This window comes from Furipterus horrens, unplaced genomic scaffold (assembly GCF_987537825.1).
Source record: "Furipterus horrens unplaced genomic scaffold, mFurHor1.1.pri manual_scaffold_10, whole genome shotgun sequence".
Lineage (NCBI taxonomy): Eukaryota > Metazoa > Chordata > Mammalia > Chiroptera > Furipteridae > Furipterus > Furipterus horrens.
The window spans coordinates 57,256,768-57,282,345 of NW_028327180.1; the positions used below are offsets into that span (position 1 = coordinate 57,256,768).

At 48.8% G+C, this 25,578-nt stretch overlaps 1 protein-coding gene and 1 pseudogene across 1 annotated transcript in view; one reads left to right on the forward strand and one right to left on the reverse strand.

Moving 5' to 3' along the window:
- SNAP47 (synaptosome associated protein 47) overlaps window positions 1–20,783 on the forward strand; it is a 60,427-nt gene extending 39,644 nt beyond the window's left edge. Inside the window, exons 4-5 of the mRNA XM_090290379.1 lie at window positions 4,735–4,859; window positions 20,617–20,783. Of these exons, the coding sequence (XP_090146505.1) occupies window positions 4,735–4,859; window positions 20,617–20,763 (272 nt within the window). The 3' untranslated portion in view covers window positions 20,764–20,783. The remainder of the gene's footprint in view (window positions 1–4,734; window positions 4,860–20,616) is intronic.
- A 1,631-nt stretch (window positions 20,784–22,414) lies between these two features.
- LOC150000321 (eukaryotic translation initiation factor 4E pseudogene) lies at window positions 22,415–23,073 on the reverse strand (annotated as a pseudogene).
- Window positions 23,074–25,578: the final 2,505 nt, after the last annotated feature.

Consider the following 25,578-nt stretch of genomic DNA (forward strand, 5'->3'; position numbering starts at 1 on the left):
CCCCTTTTCCAGGCACTTCTCCCACTTTTGTACGGGATTAGCACTTCTAGCTTTTGCCCTGGCTTTCGTTCCCAGAGTGTGTGGGTTTTCAGATGTTCTAGGACTGTGGGGGCCCTCTAAACAAGTGGACTCTGCTGAGAGACCAGCAGTTTCTTCCTCCGCCCCAACCTCCACTGGTTTACACAGTCAGAAGTAATGAGGCTTTTTTTCCCCTAGCGCTGGAACTGTGAGCTGTGTGGTCTGGTCTGGGGCTGGTAGTTCTTCCCAGGGGTCCCTCCTGAATTTTTAAAACGTGTAACTGCACTTTCCACTGGCATGCTGCTGCTTCCGCCACCCCACCACATCCTCTCCGCCCTGGTGCTGCCCCTCCTAGACCTGTCTGGATGAGTATTTCTTCTTTATATCTTTGTTTTTTGGACTTCCATGTAGCTCGATTTTCTGGAACTTCTGGTTGTCTTTAGATTTGAGGTAGTTGTATTCCTTCTTAGTTGTGGAGGGAGATACAGTGTGTCTATCTAGGCCTCCATCTTGGCCGGAATCCTCCCTTCACATTTGATCAAGGTCTTCTCAGACTGCCTTCCAGGTGTGCGTTTAGGTGGGGAATCTTTGCAAACTGCAGCATCGTGTGTGTGGTTTATGTGGCATCCATGAGGTATTCTAAAAACCTGGCCTCCCCTGGCAATGAACCTGTCGTGTTCATTGGCAAAGCTGTGGGATGTGGAAGGTGTACCCAGAGTGGCCAGTGGGGTCCACTGGGAGGCAGGACCTGTGAATGTGTCGCAGTTCCCAGCCTCTTCCCTAGCATGGGATAACTGATGCTGTCTGACCTCTCAGTTGCTCTGTGGCAGGTGCTCTGTGGCATCATGATGGTATTTCTATTTTAGTTTCTGGCATGGATTGTGAGACACAGCATCTGGTGCTTATTTGCTTTTTAACCCCACAGGTTTTGTTCTGAGGAGGAGGAGGAAGAGGAGGAAGAAGAGGGTAAGCACAAGCTCCGCAGGGCCTGCAACCGGAAGGGCAGGCTGAGACTGCAGACAGTGGGCTAGCGGCTGCCTCCTCCTCCTCCTCCTCCCCACCCCCCATCCCCAACTGCCTTGGTGAGGCCACCCCACCTCATGGTGCGGATGCTCTGACAGCTGTGGTTGGAGAGCCTCGGTGGTGAGGAGTGACGCACTTGGAAGAAGCGGCTCGCTGAGTTTAGAAAGCAAGGTGGTAGCTGACTTGCTGGGAACATCTCAGTGTCCTCAGCACAGCCTGATGAGGAGAACCAGCTTCTCACTGTCAGCTCTACATTGTGTCTGCTGTCACTTCGCCTTACTATTCCTTGTGGGAACTGCAGACAGCTCAGAAACATGCTGCTTCTTTGATGAGGTATTTAGGTGAAATGTGTGGCCAGAAGGTGGCAGTCTAGTAACAGGATACCCCTGTTTGCCTTGGGTGAAGATCTAGAAGAACCTTCCAGAGACCTCTGAGGTAATCTGTCCTGGGGAGGGTGAGGGCTGGTAGGGATAAGGTGGGTAGTTTTCACCTTGGGTAAGAGCTGTTGCAAATTGCTGTTTTTCTGTGTCACATTTTTAAAGTAACCTTTGAAATTTTAGAATAGTGTCAGACTTGCAGAGAAAGTTGTAAGGATAGTTTAGAGTTCCCATATGTCCCCTCTTGTCACATGACACTAGCGTCGTTCATTGTCATAACTAATGAACCTATATGGATATGTTTTTATTCTCATAAGTCTATTTTATCCAGATTGTCTGACAGTTTACTCTTCTAGGATCCCATGTGACATTTTGGCATTCCGTCTTCTTGGACCCTTCTTTACAGTGTCAGTTGCTCAGGCTGTCCTTCCTTTGGTGGCTTTGATGGGTTTTAGGACCAGTAGCATGCTTCCAGGTTGTCTCATAGTCCTGTGGTGACGGGTGTGGGAGGAAGCCCGCAGACCCATATCCATCAGAGCAGGCTTCATGAAGCCTGGCACTGTTACAGGTTTGGGTACTAAATTTTTGTCTTTGTGTTTACTGACTGTCACCTTCTAAGAGAGTTCTCCCCTGACCACCTGATTTGAGACACCTGGTCACCCCCTCACCCAGCCAGCGGAAATCTTGCCTCACACTTGCCCTCTGGTTTCCGCCTCCACAGCCCAGCCAGGTTCCCTTGATGTCTTCGCCTTCCTGGAAAGTGAAACGATCTGTGAGTTCCCTTGTAGCTTGAACAATGTGCACTTATTTTGGTTCACAGAAATAATTAATGACTTTAGAGTCAAAAAACATCTTATACTGAACCAAATTAATTTTTCTTAGAAGATATTTCAAAGCACTGAGTCAGCAACTGCAATGTCAACACAGAACACTGGGGGTGGCCAGAGTCTTGGGCTGGGCAAGACCCCCTGAACCCATAGTTCATTCTGAAAACCATCCCTGCCGTAGTATATCCCGGGGAGAATAGCCTGCACTTTGGCTTTCTGGTTGTTTAAGTAATGCTCTTTGGTTGAACGTTCAAAAAGAGTATGTGTCTCTTAGTAGGACAGCTGGAGGTGTTGCGGTGGACAGAGAGCACAGTCCTGGGCACAGTGTGAGTAGACAGATTCATAGAAGCTAGGCAGGTGGTCCTGGCATGAGAAGATGCTGCGAAAGTCAACAGTAGGACAGTTCCTAGCAAATCCATTAAAAGGTGTGCAAACAGAATAATGCTGGGAGTGTTGCCAGTGGAAAGGCCAAGACTGCAGGACGTGTTGCCACACTTAGCACAGGGTGGGTCTAGGAGCAGCCTGTCTGCCAGATAGGTGCATGTGGGACTGAGAGGGGGTGAGGCCCGCCTGCAGGGCAGAGGGTAGAAGTGGGCAGGCTGAGGCTGGAGAACTGCTGCTCTCACAGGCCAGTGATGTGCACTTTGCCCCTGTATCATCACTGGTATCGCTTTAACACCATGTGTCACATGTCAGGTGGCCTCTCCTTTGGGTTAGTAACAACTAGTAGGGCCCGTCTCTGTTGTGCCCTGGTAGCTTTCAACCCTGCTCTGAAGTACTCTGCTGCCAGCGACACCTTAGAAAAGGACTTTTCATATGTAACATCCCAATGAACAGCACTTCAGACCGCGCAGGACTGATGGCACCGTGCCAGTGAGCAAGTCCCCGGGATGCTGGAGTAGGTGGGGCTTTAGCAAGTCTAGAACACAAGTTATAAACCAGCACTTTCTAAAAAGTGGACTAGAACTGCAGATGTTCGAGTGCGTGGTATACAGTAATGTGTTGTGTTGTAGATTTTTCTAGACCTGGAGATGTGGTGCGGGTGTGGCAGCTCTGTTCAGGGTGCCCCTGTCACCTGCACAGAGAGGACCAGGGATGGCTAGGGCATGTGCAGGGTGTCCTGTCCTCTGCACTGAGAGAGCCAGGGAGGGCCGGGGCATGTGCGGGGTGCCCTTCTTCCCTGCATGGGGAGGGCCGGGGCTTTCCCTCCGGCAGACTTGCTCCTCTGCTGCTTCCTGAGCCAACTTCATTTCACGTAGGCCCTTTTCCTCCTGGGACCCTGAGAAGCCTCCTTTCTGCTCGCATTCCAGCCTCCATTTATCCTGGATGAGGCCAGGCATGCTCAGGGAGTGTTACCTGTAAGAATTATTTTAAGGGCTAAGAAGAGTGGGGGTGTTTGTGTGCATGTGGGGGTGGCTGACCTCCAGTGCAGAGGGGCTGGAGCAGCTGGCATGTCCTGAAGGCCACCAAGGGGGCTCCAGCACTTCAGGCCCAGTGAGAGCTGTACCCCAACAAGCGTGCTTCTCCTCCCCTTTCCTTAACAGCTGCTCCAGGCTGCTCTGACCAAGAGCGGCTCTGCTGACTGCCGCTGGGGTCCTGGGAAGGATGTGGGGTCACCTGTCACCCTGCTGTGCCCACATTCCCTGGAGCGGAGAAGGCTGCTCAGAGGAGCTGGTGCTGGTTCTCAGATCAGTGCACTTTCTCCCACCTGCTGTCCTCCCCAGCACCCTATCAGTAATCATGCTCTGTCCTTGAGGGTGGTCTGTGCTAAAGAGCAGGTAGCAGACTCTAATTGACTTCTTATCTAGGCCCAGTGTGTTGGGGTGGGTGGAGTCAGCTCTTTAAATAAAGGACAGGTGGCCCACTGTGGGAGGGGCCATGCGCCACGTGATTAGCACTGTCTCTGACCAGGCTGCCTTTCTGCTCCCCAGGGACGTTACCCAGGCAGGTGCTGTGTGAGTAGAAACACAGTCTGAGCAATGCTGGCCTTGTGGCTGTCAGACTTTTACCCCACCTTGCAGCTCCACAGTCCCCTTGACTTGGCCAGCCAGCTGGCCAACCCCTCTGCTCTCCAGACCTGCAGCATCCTGTGGGGTCCATGAGGGTTCAACAAGCACTGTCTTAAACTCCTTATCTATACTATAGTTTTTTCTCATGAAGAAAATGACCACGCCTGGATAGGGGCGTTTCTTCTGAGAGCTGGTTATAGAACCAGAGTCCTAGTATTTACAGTCTTTCCCTGGGATCAGGACTGGGTAAGGAAGCCACCTGGACTGGGATGGAGGGCAAGGCTTGGGTGGTTCCCGCAGCCACTCTGCTTAGCAGAGGCTCAGGGCAAAGGCCAGTACGCACAGAGACTGCAGGCAGAGAGAAGCTGGTGAGGATACTTTGTCGGCCCATAGAGCTGGGATGAACTTGGCCAAGTCGGGAGTGCTCTTGCATTGTGCGCAAGTTATGGAAGATGTTGCTGCTGTTTGTCTTCATTGCAGCGTTCAGGCTGATGGACTGCACCAGGCCACAAGAGCCCTCCTCAGGGAGCCAGGAAGATGGGCCGCTGCAGCTGCAGACAAGCGAGCCACTCATTTCTGAGGAGGACACCCAGGAACTGGGACAGGTAATGTGCGTTTGGTGGTTTCATCCTCCCTTGCAGGTGGCTCCCTTTTCTTTCCTGCCTGGAAACAACTCTCCCAGGCTTGTGCTTGCCTCTTACCTACAGGAGAACCTGGTGTGCTCTTCTCCCTGTAGCTGGAGAAGGGAAGCAAAGGCAGTGCCCATCCCGAGTCCTTGTGTTCTGTGCCTGTAGACACACAACCACATACATGTGTGTACACACGTGTGTGCACTCAGATACATGCATGTCAGCTCTGTGCCTGTGCAATGACTATGTGAGTGGTATGTGAGTATTGTGTGCTGTGAGTCTGTGCATGCATGTTTTGTGCACATGTGCTATGAATTGGATTATATGTGTACATGTGTTGAGAGCAGTTGTGTGTGTTGTGTGCCCATGTTATGTGCATGTATGTGCTGTGCTTTGCTGAGCCTGTACATGTGTATGCTGTGTGCTGTCTGTGAATGTGCATGTGTGTGCAATGAGTCTATGTAGTGTACGCACATGCACGTGTGTGTTTGTGTGCTGTGAGTTCTGTGTCTGTGTGTGCACATGTGCTCTCTGTGTGCATACAGTTGAAGGCATTTGCTCTGTTATCTCAACTGTTCCACTGGATTCTGAGACTTACCACTTTGTGTCCAGGATAGCAATACTTCTATTTGTCTTCTTATGTTATTGCTGGACAATACTATGGCTTTTTTCTCTTTTTTAATAATTTTGAAACAAATAGACATTATTTTATTCATAAATATTTCAGTGTGTCTATTTAAAAGATAAGAACTTTTTAAAAACCAGCATCACATCATACTCACCTTAAAAAATAAGAAATAATGCCTTGCTGTCACCTGAGAGGAAACCGGTGCACCGACTGCCCTTGTCCTGCTAGGCTGGTGCTGTGCACTTGAGCCGGGCGGCACTATGTCCAGGAGGCACCTTGGTGCGCAGCTTCCCTCTGTCGGTGCCCTGTCTACTTTGCAGTGAATTTGTTGAATAAGATTTTGCAGTTGGGTCTTCCTGACTTGGTGTCCCCACCGTGAGCAGTATGTTTTCTGGCCCAATGTCCTGAAGGTAAGCTTATAGCTCTAAGGCCCGTGATGCCTGCTCTGCTGGAGAGACCAGTTCATGTGCCCTGCATGCTGCATCAGGGCACAGAAGACTGTTTTCTGTATGGCTACCCAGGCACAGACTTCTGAGGCTTAGCCCTTTCCTTTTGGGGAAAAAGTGTTCATCTTTTCTGTGGGGTAATTTATCCATGATCTGTCACTTTCCTAGTTGGTTTTTGTAATGACACAGAAATGCTGCTTTTTAGCTGCAGCAGCAAGTGTGGCAGGTCCCTGATCTCTTATAGAACTCGCAGCTCTCCTCTGGGCTGGGCTGAGGACCCTGACCTACGAAGGCCGCCCTGCCCATGCCCCTGAGAACTCATGAGAACATAGGTCTCCCCTGGTGGGGTCTGGGGCCCTCCCTCACAGCCCTGTGGCTGAGACCACTCTTCTGGTCCTGTGATGCTGTAGAGGCTGAACAAGGACCCGGCTTTGAGAAGGGGGTACCGGGGTTTTATCTGTTAGTTCTGAAGCTGCCGTGCCCTTGAGAGCGTGGCAGAGGTTGGATGAGTGCTCCCGTGGCTGCCAGAGCACATCTGTCTGTGCGGTCTGTGTGCGCAGAGACAGTCATACCTGAGCCATTGAGTTGAGACTCTGGCCTGGGAGGAGGAAGTGATGACCCGAGCAGAGGGTGGGGCTTCCTCCAGGTGGCCCTCCTGTGGGGATGATCTGGCTTCCCTGGAGATGATCTGCTGAGGATGCTTGTCACCTGTTCCCTATTAACAAGGAGCTCTCACTGTGCAGTGGAGCCCATGTCTATGGAGAAATGAGTTAAATCCTGGGGAGAAAAAGTGCAAGAGCATTCCCAGTTCAGCTGTGTGTTTTGCTGCAAATGCTGTTACAGTCACTGTGTGACATGGGTCTTGGTGATTTAAACTGCAGTTGGTGCTGAGAGGTGGTGTGCCTGGTTTCCTGGTGGGGGGCTGGTAGCCCACTGTGGTGGAGACTGTGGCTATAGGCGGCTGTAGGCGGTGCGTCAAGGCAGGAGGGCCCCTGTGGGGGCTGGAGAGCTCTGGCCTGGACGCTGGGATGGGCTTGGCAGTGTGCCCTGCTTGACTTCTTTCTCCTGTGGGATCGACTACTTCCATGCTTCAGAGCTGCAGTTATTTGTTACAGGGTCTGTCCTGACCACATATTTGATGCAGTGTTTGGAGATGACAAAACAGGACCCATTTGGCTTCCCCTGAGGGCATCTCGATTTCAGTGGCATTTTCTTGATAACTTCTGAACCTCTATTCCTGTCTTGCCTTGCTTTTGCTTTTTCTTTCTCCTGCCTCCCTCTTTCAGCAGGAGAGAACCAGATGAGGAGTTGCCATGGGTCTGGTGTTGGCTTCCCCAGGCAAGCGCAGCCGGCGCCCACCCTGGCGGGCTGCACTGTGGGGCAGGTGCTGTGTGGGCTCCAGGAGCCCCATGCCGAAAACTGCAAGGACAGGGGGCTGGAGCTAGTGCCGCCCTTGCCTTTCCCTCCCGGTGAAGAGGGAGTGCAGTATGGACTTCAGGGAAGGCTGTGGTCATAGGTGTGAACTTTCTGTTTTCTTGTATTAGGGCTTGTGGGCCACCTGCTGTGTCTAATATCTTTAGACACAATAAACACAAACATTAAAAGAAAAACTGAGGTGATATGTTCAGTTCAATCAGAAAGTCCATTCACTGGAAAATGGAGATAGCTGATGGGCTGGTGAAGAGAAGCAGTAAACTGCAGAAGCAGCTGTGCCAGTGAGGGGCCGGGGTGACACTGGCAGCAGGGGCGTCTGGGCTCTGGGCCCGGGCCTCTGCTTGTTCAGTGGAGCCATGTTTCACAGGCTCCTGTGCCAGCGACTCTCGGGGACTGTCCTGAAGAAATACTAGGGCAGGGAAGGGTGCCATGGTTCCCTACCAGCTATGAAACTATCTTAAGAAACTCATGTCATTTTGTTTCTCTTTAAGAAATTATAGAATATGTTTCATCTCTAGTGACTCTGCCATCCTGGCCATTTCCCACTGTTCTCTGTCCCTTGATATTGAAACTTGTCCTAATTCATGGGTCTCCTTTCATAGTCCCAGAAAAAAAGTTATTCCTTTTTTTCTTGTTTATTGAATTTATGGGTGACTTTAGTTAACAAAATTATAGAGGTTTCAGGTGCAAAGTTCCACAACACATCATCTGTACACTGTGTTGTGCATTCACCACCCCAAGTCAAGTCTCTGTCCGTCACCATTTATCCTCCCTTTACCCTCTCCTGCCTCCCCCTATCCCCCTCTCTCTAGCGATTACCACACTGTTGTCTGTGTCCATGAGTTTTCTCTCTTTTCTTTTTTCTCAGTTCCTCCAACACAAGTCCCAGCCCCTCAACCCCAACCCCACCCCCACCCCTGATAGCTGTCAGCCTGCTCTCTGTCTATGGGTCTGTCTTTATTTTGCTTGTTATTCATTTTGTTCATTAGGTGTACAAAATCATACGGTACTTGTCTTTATATGACTGGCTTATTTAACTAAGCATAATTCTCTCTAGGTCCATCCATGCTCTTGCAACGGGTAGGAGTATCTTCTTTCTGCTGTGTAGTATTCCACTGTATAAATGTACCAGTTTTTGATCCACTTATTCACTGATGGGCACATAGGCTGTTTCCAGCACTTGGCAATTGTAAAAAATGCTGCTGTGAATATAGGGGTGCATAGGTTCTTTTGAATTGGTGATTTGGGATTCTTAGGGTATTTTCCCAGCAGCGCAGATTTGCTGGGTCAAAAGGAAGTTCCGTTTTTGTTTTTTAAGGAAATTTCATACTGTTTTTCACAGTGGCTACGCCAGTCTGCATTCCCATCAACAGTTCACTAGAGTTTCTCTTTTCTCCACATCCTTGCCAGCACTTGTTGTTTGTTAATTTGTTGATGATGGCCATTCTGACAGGTGTGAGGTGATACCTCATTGTGGTTTTTATTTGCATCTCTCTGATGGCTAGTGATGTTGAGCATCTTTTCCTATGTCTGTGGGCCATCTGTATGTCCTCCTTGGAGAAGTGTCTATTCAGATCCTTTGCCTGTTTTTTAATTGAATTGTTTGTTTGTTTTTGGTGTTGAGTTTTATTAGTTCTTTATAAATTTTGGGTATTAACTCCTATCAGATGTATCGTTGGAGAATATGTCCTCCCATTCAGTGGGCTGTCTTTCATTATACACCAATAATGAACTATCGGAAAAGGGAACTAAGAAAACAATCTCATTCACACTTGCTTTAGAAAGAATAAAATACCTAGGGCTAAATTTAACCAAAGATGTAAAAGACCTGTATTCTGAATATTATAAGATACTGAAGAAAGAAATTGAAGAAGATAATAAGTGAAAGCACATACTCTGTTAATGGATTCGAAGAATTAACGTTAAAATGTCCATACTACCCAAAGCAATCTATAGATTCAACACAATCCCTACCAGCATACCAATGGCATATTTCTAGAACTGGAACAAATATTCCAAAAATGTATATGAAACCACAAAAAAAAAAAAACCACATAGCCTCAGCAATCTCAAGAAAGAAGAACAAAGAGTAATCATACCACCTGATATCAAGCTATACTACGAGGCCATTGTAATCAAGACAATGTGGTACTGGCATAAAAACAGACACAGATCAATGGAACAGAATAGAGAGCCCAGAAACAAACCCATGCCTTATAGTCAATTAATATTTGACAAAGGAGACAAAAATATGCAGTTGGGTAAAGAGAGTCTATTGAATAAAAGGTGTTGGGAAAATTGGACATATATGTGCAAAAAAATGAAACTAGACCATCTTCTTTCACCACACAAGAATAAAATCAAAATATATTAAAGTCTTAAATGTTAGACTTGAAACCATAAAAATCCTAGAAGAAAACATAGGCAGTAAAATCTCAGACATTTCTCATAGCAATAGTTTTTCTGATATATCACCTTGGGCTTGGGAAACAAAAGAAAAACAAATGGACTACATCAGACTAAAACATTTTTGCACAGCAAAGGAAACCATCAACAAAATCAGTCTTTTTGTCTAGACCTCATCTATGTAAGAGGATTATATGTAACCCTTGTTCTTCAGCCCCAAACAAATGTCTGAATGGTTAGCATGTTAACTGTCAGTGCGCAGTCATGCACTGACCAGCAGGGTGTCTTCATGTCAGCTGTGCGGTGGGACTGATGCATTAGGAGGACAGGTGACTGGGCTGGGGACCCTGGGGACAGGCAGGCAGGGCAGGCCTGCAAGGGGTGCAGCACAGACAGCCAGACGTTCCTGTTGGGCAGGGGGCAGGATTGTATCCCGCACGGAGTTTGGAATCAGGAGGACTTGAGTGAGGAGTGGCAGGATGATTTCAGACTCTCACCTCTTCTCCTCAGGCTCTTTCTCTCCTGGGCCTTTTGAACCCCTGCCAGTCTGTTCATTTCATTTGTTAATTGTCGGGGAGGCTTCTGTGGTAGCTTTTATTTATGGCTTTGATACAAATCTAGGTATTACCAGTGAGCTGGGCCACTTACTTCAACATCTGTTACTTTAATTATGAATTACAAGTAAATGTTCCTGACATCACATCTGACGTCATTTCTAAATGTTAAACCATACTTGGTAACCAGGAAAAGGTGCCTAGTAACTTCTGACATCCACACACCATTGGCACTTCAGTAGGAAGACATGTGCCCTAGGATGAGTCTTGGAGTAGGAATCTGGGTCCTGGTGCTGCCCCCAGCCCTGCCCTACTGATCTTCAGACAGGGGTGGGTTGCTTCTCCTGTGGCCTCAGTCACCACATCTGAAAGGCAAGGAAGGCCCTGACTTCAGTCCCCACTGTCGACTGCAAAAACTAAAATGTCACATCTTTTAATCATTCATTCATGATTTTTCCATCTGCTCTGTAGGTCAACCATGAGCACTGCTGTGACAGACAGCAGACAGACATGCAGCACTCCTACCCCGCCTTGCCTGCTGTGGTTTCTGAAATCCCCAGAACAGCCGTCAGCTCTTGTCACATTGAATGTGGCCCCCTTGCTAGCATGGGCCATGTTGTCTGTGGCAGCGGTTGTTCAGAGTGGGAGGGCCTGTCCAGCTGACAGGAGGTTGCGCAGGTGTGCTGGGCCTCCCTCACCTAGAAGCCATGGCTCAGCTGGGGCCACATGGTCCAGGTGCCTGTGCACGGGAGTCTTGGGGATGCGTCTGTCCTTCCACTGACCCGGGAACTGTGGACAGAGAGGGGCTGCCAGATAAGGAGCTCCAGGAATCCAGACCAGGCCAGTGTCCCAGGGAGCCTCACCCAGAGCAGCTGCGGTTATAGCCAGGGAACAAGGGGGCAGGAAACACTCTCTGGCATTTCAATCAGAGGATGACTTGTTCTCCCTGGAACATTTTCCTGTCTTCTCAGTCAGCATATCAGTGAACCTCAAGTCCTAAAGTCAGGTATTTGATTGTTCTGTTATTGAGTGCCCGGCTGTGGAAGGTTATTTACATATATTATTTATGTCAACTGTGACTATGTTTTTTTATTGTGGTGAAATATATACATTGTATTACTTTGCCATTTTAAACTTTTTAAGTGTACAGCTCAGTGGCGTTAATTACATTCAAAATGTGCAACCATTACCATCAGTAATGTTTCCAAAGCTCTTTCCCCTGCTGCCTGCCCCTGGGGACCTCTCGTCTCCTCTGTTTCTGCATTTGCCTGTCCTCGGAGTCTCCTCGAAGGGGCACCGCACAATCTGCTTTTGTGTCTGGCTTTTTTCCCTTAGCGTAATGTGTTCAAGGCTGGTTCATTTTGCAGGATGCATGGAAACCTCTTTCCTTTTATGGGTATATAATATTCTACTGTATGGATACCACATTTTGTTTACCCTTTTTCTGTGGATAGACACCTGGCCGCTCCTGCCTTCTGCCTCTCATGGCCACCCACGCACAGTGCCTGTTGTTGGGCATCTGTGACCCTGCTTTCCACTCTGTGGGGCATATTCCCAGGAGTGGCAGTGCCTGGTCTCAGGATAATTCTGTGCTTAGCTTTTGGATGAATTGCCAAACTTTTTAATAGTGGCCACACCATTTCATATTCCCACAAGCAATGCACAAGGATTTCAGTTTTTCCACATGCTCTCCAACACTTTTCTTTTTGAAAAATTTAGAATTGTAATAGCCCTCCTGGTGGATGTGCAGGGCTCTCTCATTGTGGTTTTGATCTGCACATCCCTGATGACTAACGTTGTCAAAAATCATTTCATGGTTTATTGGCCCTTTGTATGTCTTCTTTGGAGAAGTGTCTGGTCAAGCCTTTTTCCCATTTACTAACTGGTTTGTTGTCTTCTTGTTTAAATTGTAGGAGTTCCTTATATATTCTAGATGTCAAACCCTCATCAGGTCTGTGTTTTGCAAATACTCGTTCCATTCTCTAGGTTGTGTTTTGACTTTCTTGATAATGCCCTTTGATGCCATTCTCAAAGCAGGCTCAGCTGGTGAACTACAATCCAGTTCTGGCACTAACCACCCATTATTAGTGCAGACCCCACCATGGGCCTGATCCCCAACAAGACTGCCCCTCCTTGAGATACCAGCTACAATGGGATCCCCAACCACCTGCACTTCTGGCCAGCGGGCTACAGACCTGGGGGTTCCATGGCCCCTCTCAGGTTGGATAGTCCATGAGAGCTACTCTCACAGCTCAGGAACTCGCTCCATGCAGGGCTGCAAAGGGTACAGAGCGGGAACAGCCAGACGCAGAGACAGATGGGGTAAGAACTGGGAGGGTTTCCTCGGAGCCATGACCCGGCTCCCCAGCAGTGTTGGGTGCCACCCTCCTGGCACCCCAGTGTGCTCCCCAGGTGGGGCTTCCCTGGGCTCATGAAGAAGTCTGTCCCAGCACTGGCTACTGTGGCTTAGTGGATTGAGCATTGGCTTGTGAACCAAGTGTCGCTGGTTCGATTCCCAGTCAGGGCACATGACTAGGTTGCACATCAGGTCCCCAGTTGGGGGCGCAAGTGAAAGGCAACCACACAATGATGTTTCTCTCCCTCTTTTTCCTTTCCCCTCTCTCTAAAATCAAACAAAAAAAAATTTTTTTAATCTGAAAACATAAGATTTAAAAAAAAAAAGAAGTCTGTCCCAGTGTGCTGGTCTTCATCAGTGTCTTTCTGCCTCAGTTGCAACGGTGTTTTAGTAACATGGTTTATCCCATCGATTGATTTTCTTATGGTGAACCACCTTTCTGTTCTGGGGTAAATTTGGATTTGGTTTGATAGTATTTTAGTATGTTGTGTTTTATTTTCATTTGTCTCAAAAATTTTTACTAACTTCTATCTTTGACGCATTGGTTAAGAATATGTTAATTTCTGCATATTTGTGAAGTTGCTAATTTTATGGAGAACTTACTTTCTGTTACTTCAGTCTGTTTGTGTTTGTGGCTTGTTTTGTGGCCTGCCACATGGCCACCCCGGAGACCCTCTGTGTGCACCTGGGAAGGGTGGGTGCGCTCTGCTGATCTGGGCCTGATAGGTCCAGTTGATGCAGAGTGTCATTCAAGTCCTCTGTTGCCTTACTGATCTTCTTTCCATGACTGATATCCTTTTATTAACTTTAAAACACAGGAATTGGTTGGTTTTTGGTGCAGGCTGGGAAGTTGGTGTGTGGTTTTGCGGGTAGAACTGGACTGGATGTGTGAGTTGGTATGGGGAGAACGCTCAGCAGCATGTCTGCCCATCCTGTCTAGAGCACAGGGCTAGGACGAGCTGTTCAAGGCTTGGCTTCAGGTGGCAGGAGACTGCCTCTGCACCATGTTAGTCCCATGGCCTTCGGCCAGCTGCACCTGTCCCCAATGTTCCCGTCGCCTCTGCAGGATAGGGCTTCTCCACAAGGCTTGTGTTGGGACGGAGCATGCTGTGTAGTGAGCTCTAGGCGAGTGTGTCAGTGGGGCTACGGGGGTGGTGACCCTGTCAGCTCTGAAAAGCCACAAACTTAATGCGTTTTCTGTGTGCTTTATACCCAGAATTGCCCCCTTGAGACATTTACTTCCACGTGTAAAAGGAACCTTCAGTAAATTGAGTGTCTTCTTTGTTCTCTTAACCTGGTTCTTGTGTGGGAAGCTCTCTTTGAGGTCTGATGGCAGGTTGGCTCCCAGGACCCTCTGGTCATGGGAGGCGCTCACCTTTGTTGTCCCTGTGTGGCCCTTGAGTTGGAAAGAGGCCACTTGTGCCCAAGGCTGCCTGGTCCCTGCTGTATGGGTGCAGCCCTGGCTTGCACGGCAGCTTTGTGCTCAGGCTGCTGCCCTGTGCACTGGGAACAGGCGTGAGGAAGGGAGCACACAGGCCCCTAGAAGAGAACCCTGTGCCAGGGCCTCAGGGAGGCAGCAGAGGGACCTGATGGGACATGGAGGTGGTCTGTGAGTGCTGGGTGTAACAGACTGTAGCATAGAATGTTCTTTATAGCCTCCAGAGCTTCGGAGTGCTGAAGGCTAGCTCCCCGCAGCCAGTAGGCCTGTTGGGAGTTGCAGGCAGCTTGATGTATCCCAGCTCTGTTCTTAAACGGCTGCTAATTTCTCACTGCAAGAAAATTCACAGTTTTGCAATGAGTCAGCATAATATAGCAAGATGAGGGCAGACACTTTAGCTTATACTAAACTCACTTTGAGTGCTTAATACTAATATAGTATTACTCTGCATCCTGGAGACTTTATAATGAGGTAGAGCAAAACATTTTCTTTTTTCTGACTGTAAACTGAGACTGTAACTAGAATATTACATTTTGGAAAAACCAGAGCCCATACATCTGTGTCCCCCATCCTTGCATTGCTGCAGTGACAGTGCTCAGGGCCCCCTGGGGGCCAGCTTGCCACAGAGCTCAGGGCAAGGGCTCGGGGGAAGCACAGTGTTTAAATTCTGCCGTTTTGGTAAGTGGACCTGCTCTTCTGGATGAGCTGTTTTTCCATAACTTATTTTCTGTTTTCGTAAAAAAGACAGAAATGTCTCCATGTTCACTCCCGTGCTGCTGTCCTGAGATGAGTGGTATTGGGGGGAGGAGGCACCGTGGTGGGTGACCCAGGTAGAGGCTTTTCCCCTTTCAAGGAGGACAGTCCTGTGTGCCTCAGTGCCTCCCACTTCTGTCTGAATGTATGGTTGCTCCTTCCCAGTCCCTGAAGCTGATGAGCAGCCGGCACCTGCCTGGGACCAGCCGGGGGCCCTGCAGTGGGGTGGCAGGGGTGGGGGGTGGGGCAGCTCAGATGCTTTCCTATCTTGGCCTGTGCTGAGTGCACTGTGTATTTCTTTGGAGTTCATAAAGTTATTTTCTTATAAAACATGATGCACTTTTAATCAGGTAATTCTACATAGGTATGAATATGGCCGGAAAGCTTCTGGGCGTATGAGTGTCGCATGGAATTCGGAGGAGACTCCTCTTTGAGCCTGGTGTTTGACTCAGAACCCAGGAGGCCCCCTGCCTGGTCGGCTGACATTTCAGAGGCTGGCAGCGTCCTGTGTGAATGACTAGACAGCTTGTCATCCTGGGCCACAGAAGTAACAACTGTGTTTAAGGTTTGGCCAGCCTTCCTATTCTCCATTCTTTCCATTCATGTTATATGGAATGCCCGCAACACCATCTGATGACTTTAGTCCATATCTTAAAGAAGAAGCACGTGGGACCAGTATTGTGAGGTACCAGTGGTGTGTAGGTTTACACAGGAATTGTCTTTGTACACTCAGTAGCTATAAAGGTCTCTCTCGTGTTTTTGCAGAATTAATTTCAAGTATGCTTTCGGCAAAACATCAAAGGGTCTCAACAGGCTGCACAGAATGAGTCCTATAGTTCACGCCATCTGGGAGACTACACAGCAGTAAAACACTCAGCTTCTGTGGGCATGTCAGCTTTTCTTGCTCACAAAGTAAGTGGCATATGCCTATTATTACTGTGCTAATTAAACACAGACTTAGGGAGGTAGCTGTTCTTGCTTTTGCCACTGTTTAATTGTGGACTGGGAAAGAGGCAGTCCATTCATCTTACTGAAGTGGGTGGCTGGCCAAGGGGTGTGCAAAGACACACGGGAACTGTCAGGGCATTGGGAGCACATTGTGGGAGGGCTGTCCTGTGGCAGTGTGGTCCTGTACTACATGTTCAGTAGCCACCAGCTACATGTGGCTACTGAGCATGTGAAAACTGGCTGGTCCAGGTTGAGATGTGATATGTGTAACACTCATGCCAGCTTGCTAGGACTTCATGGAAAGAAAAATATGAAATATCTCATTGGTAATTGTTTATGTTCATTTCATGCTGAAATGATAATATTGGCAGTTGACTGGGTTAAATAAAATATATTATTAAAGTTAATTACACTTACCACTTTTTAGTTTTTAAAATGTATTAGGAAATTGTACGTCATGAGCATGGCTGTCCTTACACTGGATGCCTGTGGCTGCTGCTGAGGGCTCTGCAAGCTGGTGCAGCTATGTCGGCCCCTCGGTGTGGGGACGGCCTGTGCCTCCAGTGGTGGCCCTTTTGCCATTTTTTAAGGGGTGTTTTCGATTTCTGTCAGTGTACTGGTGATGTGGCCTCTGGTCACTGCACTGTGACACCTGGTATGTGTGTGACAATCATGTCAGGGCCACTCTGGGAGCTGCACCCCAGGAGCGTAGGAACCAGATGAGCCAGCCAGCAGCTCCATCAGGTGTGGGAGCAGAGTGAATTTGAGGGGGTTGACAGAGGCCCCGCAGCTCAGCCTTATTTAGGGTAACTGGGGGATGAAGATGCAGGGACAGTGTGCATACTCAGACCCCGTTTTACTTTTCTGCACAAGCGGATATTGTTGGAAGGAAGCCAAGGCAAGGCACCCCCATGATCAATGACAGTGCTTGTCCGACCAAGGCCCTGGTCTGCATTTGGATTTGCGGGGGGCTCTTCTCTAAGCTCAGCGTCCTGATCTGCACCAAAGGAAATAGCAGCTGCCTGCTGAGAGCCTGTCTTCTCCCTTAGCATGGCCCCAGGGGTGGCTGTTTGCAGCCCAGGGCCTGGCGCTTCTGAAGGACAATTCAGCTGGCAATGAACTTGACCACACTTGGACATGACTGACAGCAATATAAAAGGTGCAGAGAGCTGCAGGGGTCTGTGCAGCCCCATCACCCAGGGCAGAAGAGAGGCCTCAAGGGTGTCCGCTCAGGTGCAGGTGCACAACAGAGACCAGTCTTCCAGGGGCGTTTTGTGCCAGTTCTTGGTAGAGCAGCCTGTTGTTACACTAAAGGTGGAGGAAGTCAGGAGGGAGCCGCTGACTAGAGGGAACAGTGTGGCAAGGCCTGCCTACCATGGTGGTAAGCACTGGGCTTCTCATGCACCCTGTGGGCCTCGGCCCTGTGAGAGCCCATGAACGAGAGAGGGAGAAGGCCCCCCACATTATGAGAAACGCTCACAATAAAAACCAGAACACAGGACCTGAGCAGCAAAGTGAGGCATTTATTCATGAGTCTGCAGAGTTGGGCGCACCCTCAGCCAGGAGAATGTGTGCGCAAAGTAGACAAAGAAAACTGGTTTTATAGTAAACTGGTTTTATAGGGATTAGCCCCCCCTCCCTAATGTGATTAGCTTCCCCTTCCCTCTCCTTCTTCCCCGTTTCTCCATTACTGGTTACTCTGGAGTTACAATCTAATTTGATTATCTAAATGCCCCTTTTGTGATTTTTAAATATGCTAATATTGTCAACTTCCTTCTCAGAGATCCTCTAATTACATTTGCCCTTGAGACCCTTTAATTACATTTGCCCTTAAGACCCTCTAATTACATTTGTCCTTTGTTACTAATGATTTTCTACTTGTTTGGGAGTCACTATTTCCTTGTTTCTTACATTAGCTCATCAGGCCCGCCAGAGCCACTGACCCCATGGTGCACTTTCCAGAGCACTGTCCACTTTTTCAAGTGATTCAGCCAATGGAGTTTCCACCAGCTCCCAAAGGTGCAGAGAGGTGGTACCTGAGCTGGGGGACTGGGGTCACAATTCACTTGTGTCCTGTGATGAAGGTCCGGTGATGGCGCCATATTGGAGAGAGATGTGGTCTAGGTCCTGCCTCTGCCAACAGCCTGTGCGTGGCTGCATGGGACAGCCCCAGCTCTGCCCACCCCTGTCCCTCCCCAGGTGGAGTGGCACTGAATGCCTCACAGAGCATGTCACAGTTTACACCATTTGCACCTGTGACCTCACTGTGTTACAGAACCCCTGGGCTGCTCCAATTGAAAACAAACCCACGGGCTCTTTAGTTAGGGGCCCAATTGCCCGCCGCCAGAATTATAACTCTCAATACCAGAGTTTAGTGAAAAGAAAAAGAATTGTTTATTTAACAGTTATATAGATCTAGATTATTTGCGGATTTCTGCTGTTAAGTCTTATGTTCTTTAAAACACCCATAAACACATATCCTTGCCTCCCCCCTACCAAACCTGGCCAGTCTTAGGAAGGTCAGAAACACTGTTTCCCTACTTTCCAACACAGTTCAGCTTTACCAGCAGCTGCCAATCACTCAATCTGATGGGCAAGGTCCTTTCTGTGCTGTGGTGCCCTCCAGCTCTCAATGCAGGACCTCCGGGATTCTCAGCCTCCTTGTAAACTGCCTTCTTCCTGCAAACCACATGGATCTCCTCTCCTCCAAACGGCATGACAAGAGCCTCTTAAAGCAGCCTGGAGACCCCTTCTCCAAGCCACATGGAGGGAGCACACGTGAGCCAGAGAGAGCTAAAATGTCCACAGCTGCTTATATATCCCTGACTGCGTCCTCTGACACAGTGGGCTTTGCAAACAGTTCTGACCATTCACAGAACCTTATGTAGGCTCTGTCTACTTTTTCCATACCATCCCCTGGTTCAAGACCCCTCCCATCTACCTGAGGCCTTGGAAGCATCCAAGTCATTTTGCATAAGAAAGATGCTGACCACAAGCCTCAGGCACGTGGAGGCATTCCGGAAGCTGCTCCCTTCTCCCCATCCCCCAGCCGCAAACTCTGGGGATTTTTGGACTCCCCTGTTTCTGTATCAACTGCAGCCTCCTCAGTCCTGGGGAGGGAGCTATCTCAGAACCTGGCCACCACCCCGCCTTGACCGTTTCTCCTTAACCAAACAAAGCAGCCCCCCAGCAGTGGCTGGTAGGCCAGGCGGTCGGGCCTTTCTTCTGGTCCTCAGCACAGAGCTGCTACATGACCACGTGGGTACCATCCCCACCTCCCAACACCACGTGGGTCCGTGCACTCTGCTCTCCTGGGGGCAGCATTGTCCCAGACCACCTGCTAGGACTGGGGCTGATACCATGGTAGGGCACAATATGTTATCAATATACTGAACTTGGGGTCTTCTAAGGTGGTCATCCAGGCTGTTCACTGCCAACATTCATCCCTGTGTGACAAGGCAGGTTGACCCCAGGATGAGCAAGGCTCCATGGCCCCTCATGCTGATTTCATAGTCTATTCCTGCTTCTCGACCTAACCAGGGGTCTGAAAGTTTCCCTAAAAGAGGCATTAACATTAATAGCAAGTCGTTGGTCATTACAATTTCTGTTAAAATCATTCCTTTTGTCATCCTGAGGATATTAAATTTTCCAACCCAGGCTCAGTAAGAATGTAGTTAAAGTACATTTCAGAATGCAGTTTGTCTCAGTAGACATGTCATCAAGCAGCTGCTCTGACTGGTTTATGAGACTCTGTGAAGGCTGACATGAGTCACATGTGGGGGAGGGGTCACAGCCTCACCTGATGTGCTCCCCCACTCTGCCACTGGAGCAGCCTCCACCCCCCAGCCTTCCCTGTGGCATCGCTGTGATTTGTGGCACTTCTCTGCCCTCCCTGTGTCCTCACCCTGGTCCCTTCTCTGCCTTCTGGAGCCCCAGGCCCTGTGATTCCCATCCAGTTTCCTTGTGTCTCAGTGTCTTAGGTGGGGGGCAGGAGTCAGGGTGGGGGGGTCTGTGCTGTGCGGCATGGGTGATTTGTGCTATGTTTTGTTCTGCATTTTGTATTTGTATGTGAAATATTTCAAACATGCAGATGAGAAAAGGATTTTGCTTTTCTTTTTAAATATTGCTTAAAAAAAAGATTTTATTTATTTTTAGAGAGAGGGGAAGAGAGGGAGAAAGAGGGAGAGAAACATTGAACGGTTGCCTCTCATGCACGACCCTATTGGGGATGGAAACCATAACCCAGGTATGTGTCCTTACGAGGAATCAAACCAGTGACCTTTTGCTTTGTGGAATGGTGCCTTACCCACTGAACCACAGCAGTCAGGGCTTAAATATTGCATTTTGAGCATCAGTATAAGGTTAAGCCCTTGGGCATAGACAAGTATTGAACAAACTGATTGGGCAGCAGCTGGAACTTAGATCCCAAGTTTGGCCCCAGTGCTGAGGCTGGGATTTCTCACAGATGTGATCAGGCATCAGTGACACAGCACTTGGAGGGTTCCAACAGCAGTTCCCCAGCAACATGCGGCCAGACTGCCGCCTGTGGCCTGGAGCAAGGCCAGGGGCAAACGCATCATATCCCATCAGCTCTCCACTCAGTGGTGGAGCCCAGACCCAAACCCAAGTTCTGGCTCTGGGTTCCACCATGGGGGTGTATCATCCCCATCACAAAATTTCTGAAGTATTGTAAAAATGGTGGAAATAAACACTGTCAGTTTTTGAGAAGTTAAGGAAAGTCAGCACCCCCTGTCTTGTGCTCCTCCCCAGATCCTGGGGAAGCTGAAGGGTCTGGCCTTGGAGGCTGAGATGGAGCTGGAGAGACAGGATGAGGCCTTGGATGGCATTGCCGCCTCGGTGGACCAGACAACCCTAACCGTCGACAAGCACACTCGGCGAGTGAGGAAACTGACCTAGAAGGACAAGAGTGTGCAGAGGTGAGAGCTTTCAATGAGAATTACCTCTCAGGACATTGTCCTCAGCGCCTGCATGCTGCCTTCAGATACGGACCACAGGTGGACCAAAGGCTGCTATGCAGGCCACGGGTAGTCACCGTGGGGTCCTGTGCAGGGTGCTGAAGGTGCCAGTACAGGAGGGGAGTCCTGTCTGCAGACAGAGCACACGGCGCCCCACCAAGGCCCCTTTGAGCTGCTGGGGAGTCAGGAGCACCCACACACTCAGACATGGGCCCTGCACTGCTAGCAGCCTTGTGGTCAGGGGCGGGCTGCAGCCAGCACTCAGGGACAGCTTTGCATGGCTGCATCCAGGTCCCCAGCATCACCAGTCATCATTTCTCTGCTTTTGTTGGGCATAAAAGGAAAGTTTAAGTCTCTGTGAATGAAGTCTGCTTATTTCTTTTTTTTTAATTTCACATATATGATACTACCTTTTCAATTTATTAAAAATTATAATAAACATAATCACACTAGTGCTCCAAACTTAGGCTGTTCATGGGGAAGACACTACAAGAGAAGACACCATAGAGACTGGCTTGCAAGAAGAAGTACAGATTCTTTCTAGAGAGATGGAGAAATAAAAGGAAAAATCTAGTTGTCTAAAAGACACTGTACACATTTTAGTTAGCTTTGTACACATTTTAGTTAGCTTTGTACACTGTCTTAACATGAATGGGACTGCTTTTCTACTTGAGCCATTTTTTAACCAAAGCAAAATAACCTAAGTAACATATAAAGTGTTAAAATACAGCATAAAGATACAAAAACAGACATACTAATTCTAATTAGGAATGTAATTATGATGTTACATATTTTATAATCCACAGTTATGGTTAGTAAATCACATAAACATAGATCACTATAACTACATATATGTATATGTATATACATGTATATAACTACAAAGTTTTGTAGTTATAAAAAACCAAAAAATTACCAAAGAATGCCCAAAATTAATGTTTATTCCACCTTTTTGTCATATCCATGGATCCTTTACCAATGTTACATGAGGAAAAAAACAAAAGCAAACAAATGAAAAAGTCAAATCAGAATCACTAATGTTATCAAGTAGGGAAACAAATGCATTAAAACCTAGAAGCCATCAGCAAGAGTACAGCAAAGACAATGCTGTAAAAAAAAAAACCACACACACACACACACACAATTTCTAGAAAACTATGCATCATACTCTTTCAAACCAGCAAAATATGCTCCTGCATACAGTGGAACAGAAACAGAATTCTTTTTCTGTAAGGTATAGAAATGCAAGTTCTTTTTCAACTTTGTGGATGGATAAAATGTTTGTAATGTTAATTCTCCTAAGCTATTCCGGAGTGGGCCAGAGACACACTTATGGGTTCTGGGGACAATATGTACTGTAATTCTTTGATTGGGTAACTGGGCACTCTAGCCAAAATTTTAAAAGAAAGAAAGAAAGTTGAGCACAGAAGTGCAAGACAAAGGCAAATAAGACTTCTGTTATATCTTTGCAGCTTTTAGGTGGAAATCAAATTGAAATGCAGCCCACTCTGCTTTTGAAGAGGCTTTGGTTCAGCTCCCAAGTCTTGATTACTTGACACAGTCTCCTATGAGAATACTCAGAAGGTGTCCCCTTAGACAACAAACCTATTTTTAGTTGTGGAGCCACTCTTAATAGCTGTGTTTGCGTGGGACTGATAACCAATCATCATCTCTGAAGGAAGTCCTAACCTTTCCTCGTATGCCCTCCCTATATATGTAACAGTGTCTGTTTTCACAGTCAGTAACCCACATTGCTGTCTTATCACCTTTAGCTCTGACATTAATGACAACTCCACATACATCATCACTGTAGTCATCAAAAGCTTCTCCCATAGGCACAGCAGTGTCTCCAGCCAAAAGTGGTCGAGGTCACTTTGTCTCAGCTGTTTGCTGAATATAATTAGCCATCCTCTTCCTCGTTTGTTTTCCTCATCTTCCCATATTGGCTTATTTAACACCATCCTTAAAAAGTGAGTAGTCTCAGCCAGGCATTAACTTACTAGACAACTGGATATGGTTGTACAGAGCCCAAACGTCTTCAACAGTATCGAACTCAGAGGTCAGCGGAAGGTTTGCTTGCCAAGTTTTGCTTTTATCATTTTTAAAAAACCAGGGTGCCCATCTGTTCTGTAAAGAATGTTTAATATAGTGTTCTGGGTTAGCAACCTCATGGTTAGATTCTGTTTTCTTCTGTAGGATTAGGGGCAGGGGCATTAGGAGTGGCGATGGTTTCTGGTCCCACAGCTGCCATCTTAGGTCCAAGGTCTGCTTATTTCTAGCACCACACACCTTAAGCACTGCAGGTGCACCCTGCCTCAGCAAGTCCCTCCGCCGCCACCATGTGGCCTGCCCCTCCTCCGTCCTCCGTGATTGCTTAGTGGCCCCCTCCCTTGCTCCATCTCTTTGGCAGGCAGGCCAGTTTATAATTGAAGCTAAGAGGCTAGCATACCTTGACGTCATCACAGAAACACCTGAAATACTGTTTCACTGCCCAGTTTTTAGCTAAGTCTGAAAATAGTACATACTGCACCTGTTTTTTAAAAGTTGATTTTTGCTTTTACTACCCCATTTATATCCAGAAACAAAAAGAAGTGCTCCTGTGGGAATATTTTTTGACGATACACATTGATGCTGCTTGTTGCTCAGTTGGAGTCTGTGAGAGGCCCCTTGGGAAGAGGGAAAGTGGAGAAGTGGTGTCTCCCAGGCCACTCAGAAGTGGCAGGCATGCTGGGGGCCAGACACAGAGACCTTGGCTAGTGCCTACAGGTCCTGGGAGGGTGCCCACAGGCCCTGCACTGCTGCCGAGTTCTGAGTCAGGGTGGGCTCAGAGGGCCCACACTGTGCATGCTGGGTTTCTGCCACCTGGTGGAGCTCCACACAGTGCACGACAGCAGATGCATGCACCCAGGTCTGGAGGCCAGGAGTCCAAGGTGAAGATACCACTGGGCCATGTTCCATCTGGAGGCTACAGGGGCGGATTCTTCCTGCCCCTTCCCACTGGTGGTACGCCAGCATCCCTGGGCTTGTGGCCACATCATCCCATCTCTGCCTCTTGTCACATGGCCATCTATCTCCCCATGTGTGTCTCAGATCTCCCCTTCCTTGCTGTAGAAGGACCCCTGTCAGTGTATTCAGGGCCCACCTAACCCAGGGTCATCTCATCTCCATCCTTAAATTGATATCTACAAAGACCCCACTTCTGCATCAGGCCACATTCTGGGTTCCAGGTGAGCATGAATTTCGGGTTGCCTGAGGATGCCCAGCCTTGTGGAAACTGACCCACTTCAGGAAGATGTGGGGAGTAGCTCTTTCCAGAAAGTGACTTCCATGAGGGGCTTCCAGTTCTCTCTATACTTTGGTCATTAAACTCCTGGTCTCAGTCTTGTTGGATGTGTACTTAGCAACCTGCAAGCTCCTTACTCTCACGCAGGTGTGTGAGCAGCTGCTCTTGACCTTCCCTGCCCATCAAGCAGGGGTTGCTCTCTGAGGAGGCTGAGCGTTGACAGCCACTCCCTTAGTGCTCGGTACTGGGCAGGAGGTAGGGAAGGTGCAGCACGTGTGTGGCTGGGTCACCAAGGATGGCTCCTGAGAGCTCACAGTGTGTGGGGTGGTGGCAGCTAGACCATGTGTCCTCAGGGGGCTTGGCATGATGCCAGAGGCATGGCTGGCTGTGCCCAGTTGCTCAGCTTCTCACTGCAGCACATGGTGAATGCGGTTCTCACCCATAGCCCCCCCAACACACACACACACACACACACACACAGATACTGGGTTTAACCAGGAATTCAGAAGAGACACATGTGTGCTGGGCTTGCCCAGACACACACGTGCATGGGCACACAAGCACATGAGCACACGTGCACACCTTGGGCTCAACTAGGAACTCAGAAAGTGCACTCACATTGGGCTTGGCTGGGGACCCAGAGCACACGCACCCACACGTGGGCCCAGCCCCCTCAGCCTGATTCACTGGGGGTGTACCACTTCCCACATCTTTCCAGTGGGTGGGCGGCACAGGAGCTGCAGGCCAGGTTCTGTGATCAGCTCTGGAGAGCCCTGAGCAGGGAGGGAACAAACCTGCCCACCCAGGGGTTGCTGTTTAGCAGTCCCCTCAGCCTGCTGTGGCTGTCTGGCACCTGCTTGTTCTGAAAAGGAGCCTGCCCAGTGCCCACACCTCACATGGGACAGGCCTTGGGGAGCAGGGTCAGCACCCCATTCTGTTAGGCAGACCCTGAACTTGAGGCCTCACTCCCTCCTTGTCAATCATCCGGGGATGTATAAACCCCTCTGCACAGGAAGGTGTGTGGGACCCAAATCCTCTCCCACTAGAGGATTATTCTCCTTTTTCTGGCCCATCTATAATTGAATCAATAGCAAGATGGTCTATCTCCATGGAAACCGACAGTGTAAAAAGCCTTCCAGGCTCAAAGGCTGTGTTGCCTTAGCCCTCGCCAGCACCTTCTAAGTCGGGGCGGGCTCACGGTGCCCACACTGCAGAGTGCTGGATTTCTACTGCCCTAACAAAGCTCCAAACAGAGTGCAGCCACAGGCACGCTCCCCCCAGGTCTGGGGGCTGGGAGTCCAAGGTCGGGTCGCAGGGCTGTGCTTCCTCTGGAGGCTTCTGCCAAACTAAATTGACTGGAGCCCAAAATACAAGAACCCACCTGTTCCCTATTACACAAAAAACGAACTCCTAGAGCCCTGCTCCACATCCCGGCACTCCCCTCTCCCTCCCACAGCTTCCCACCCTGGGTGC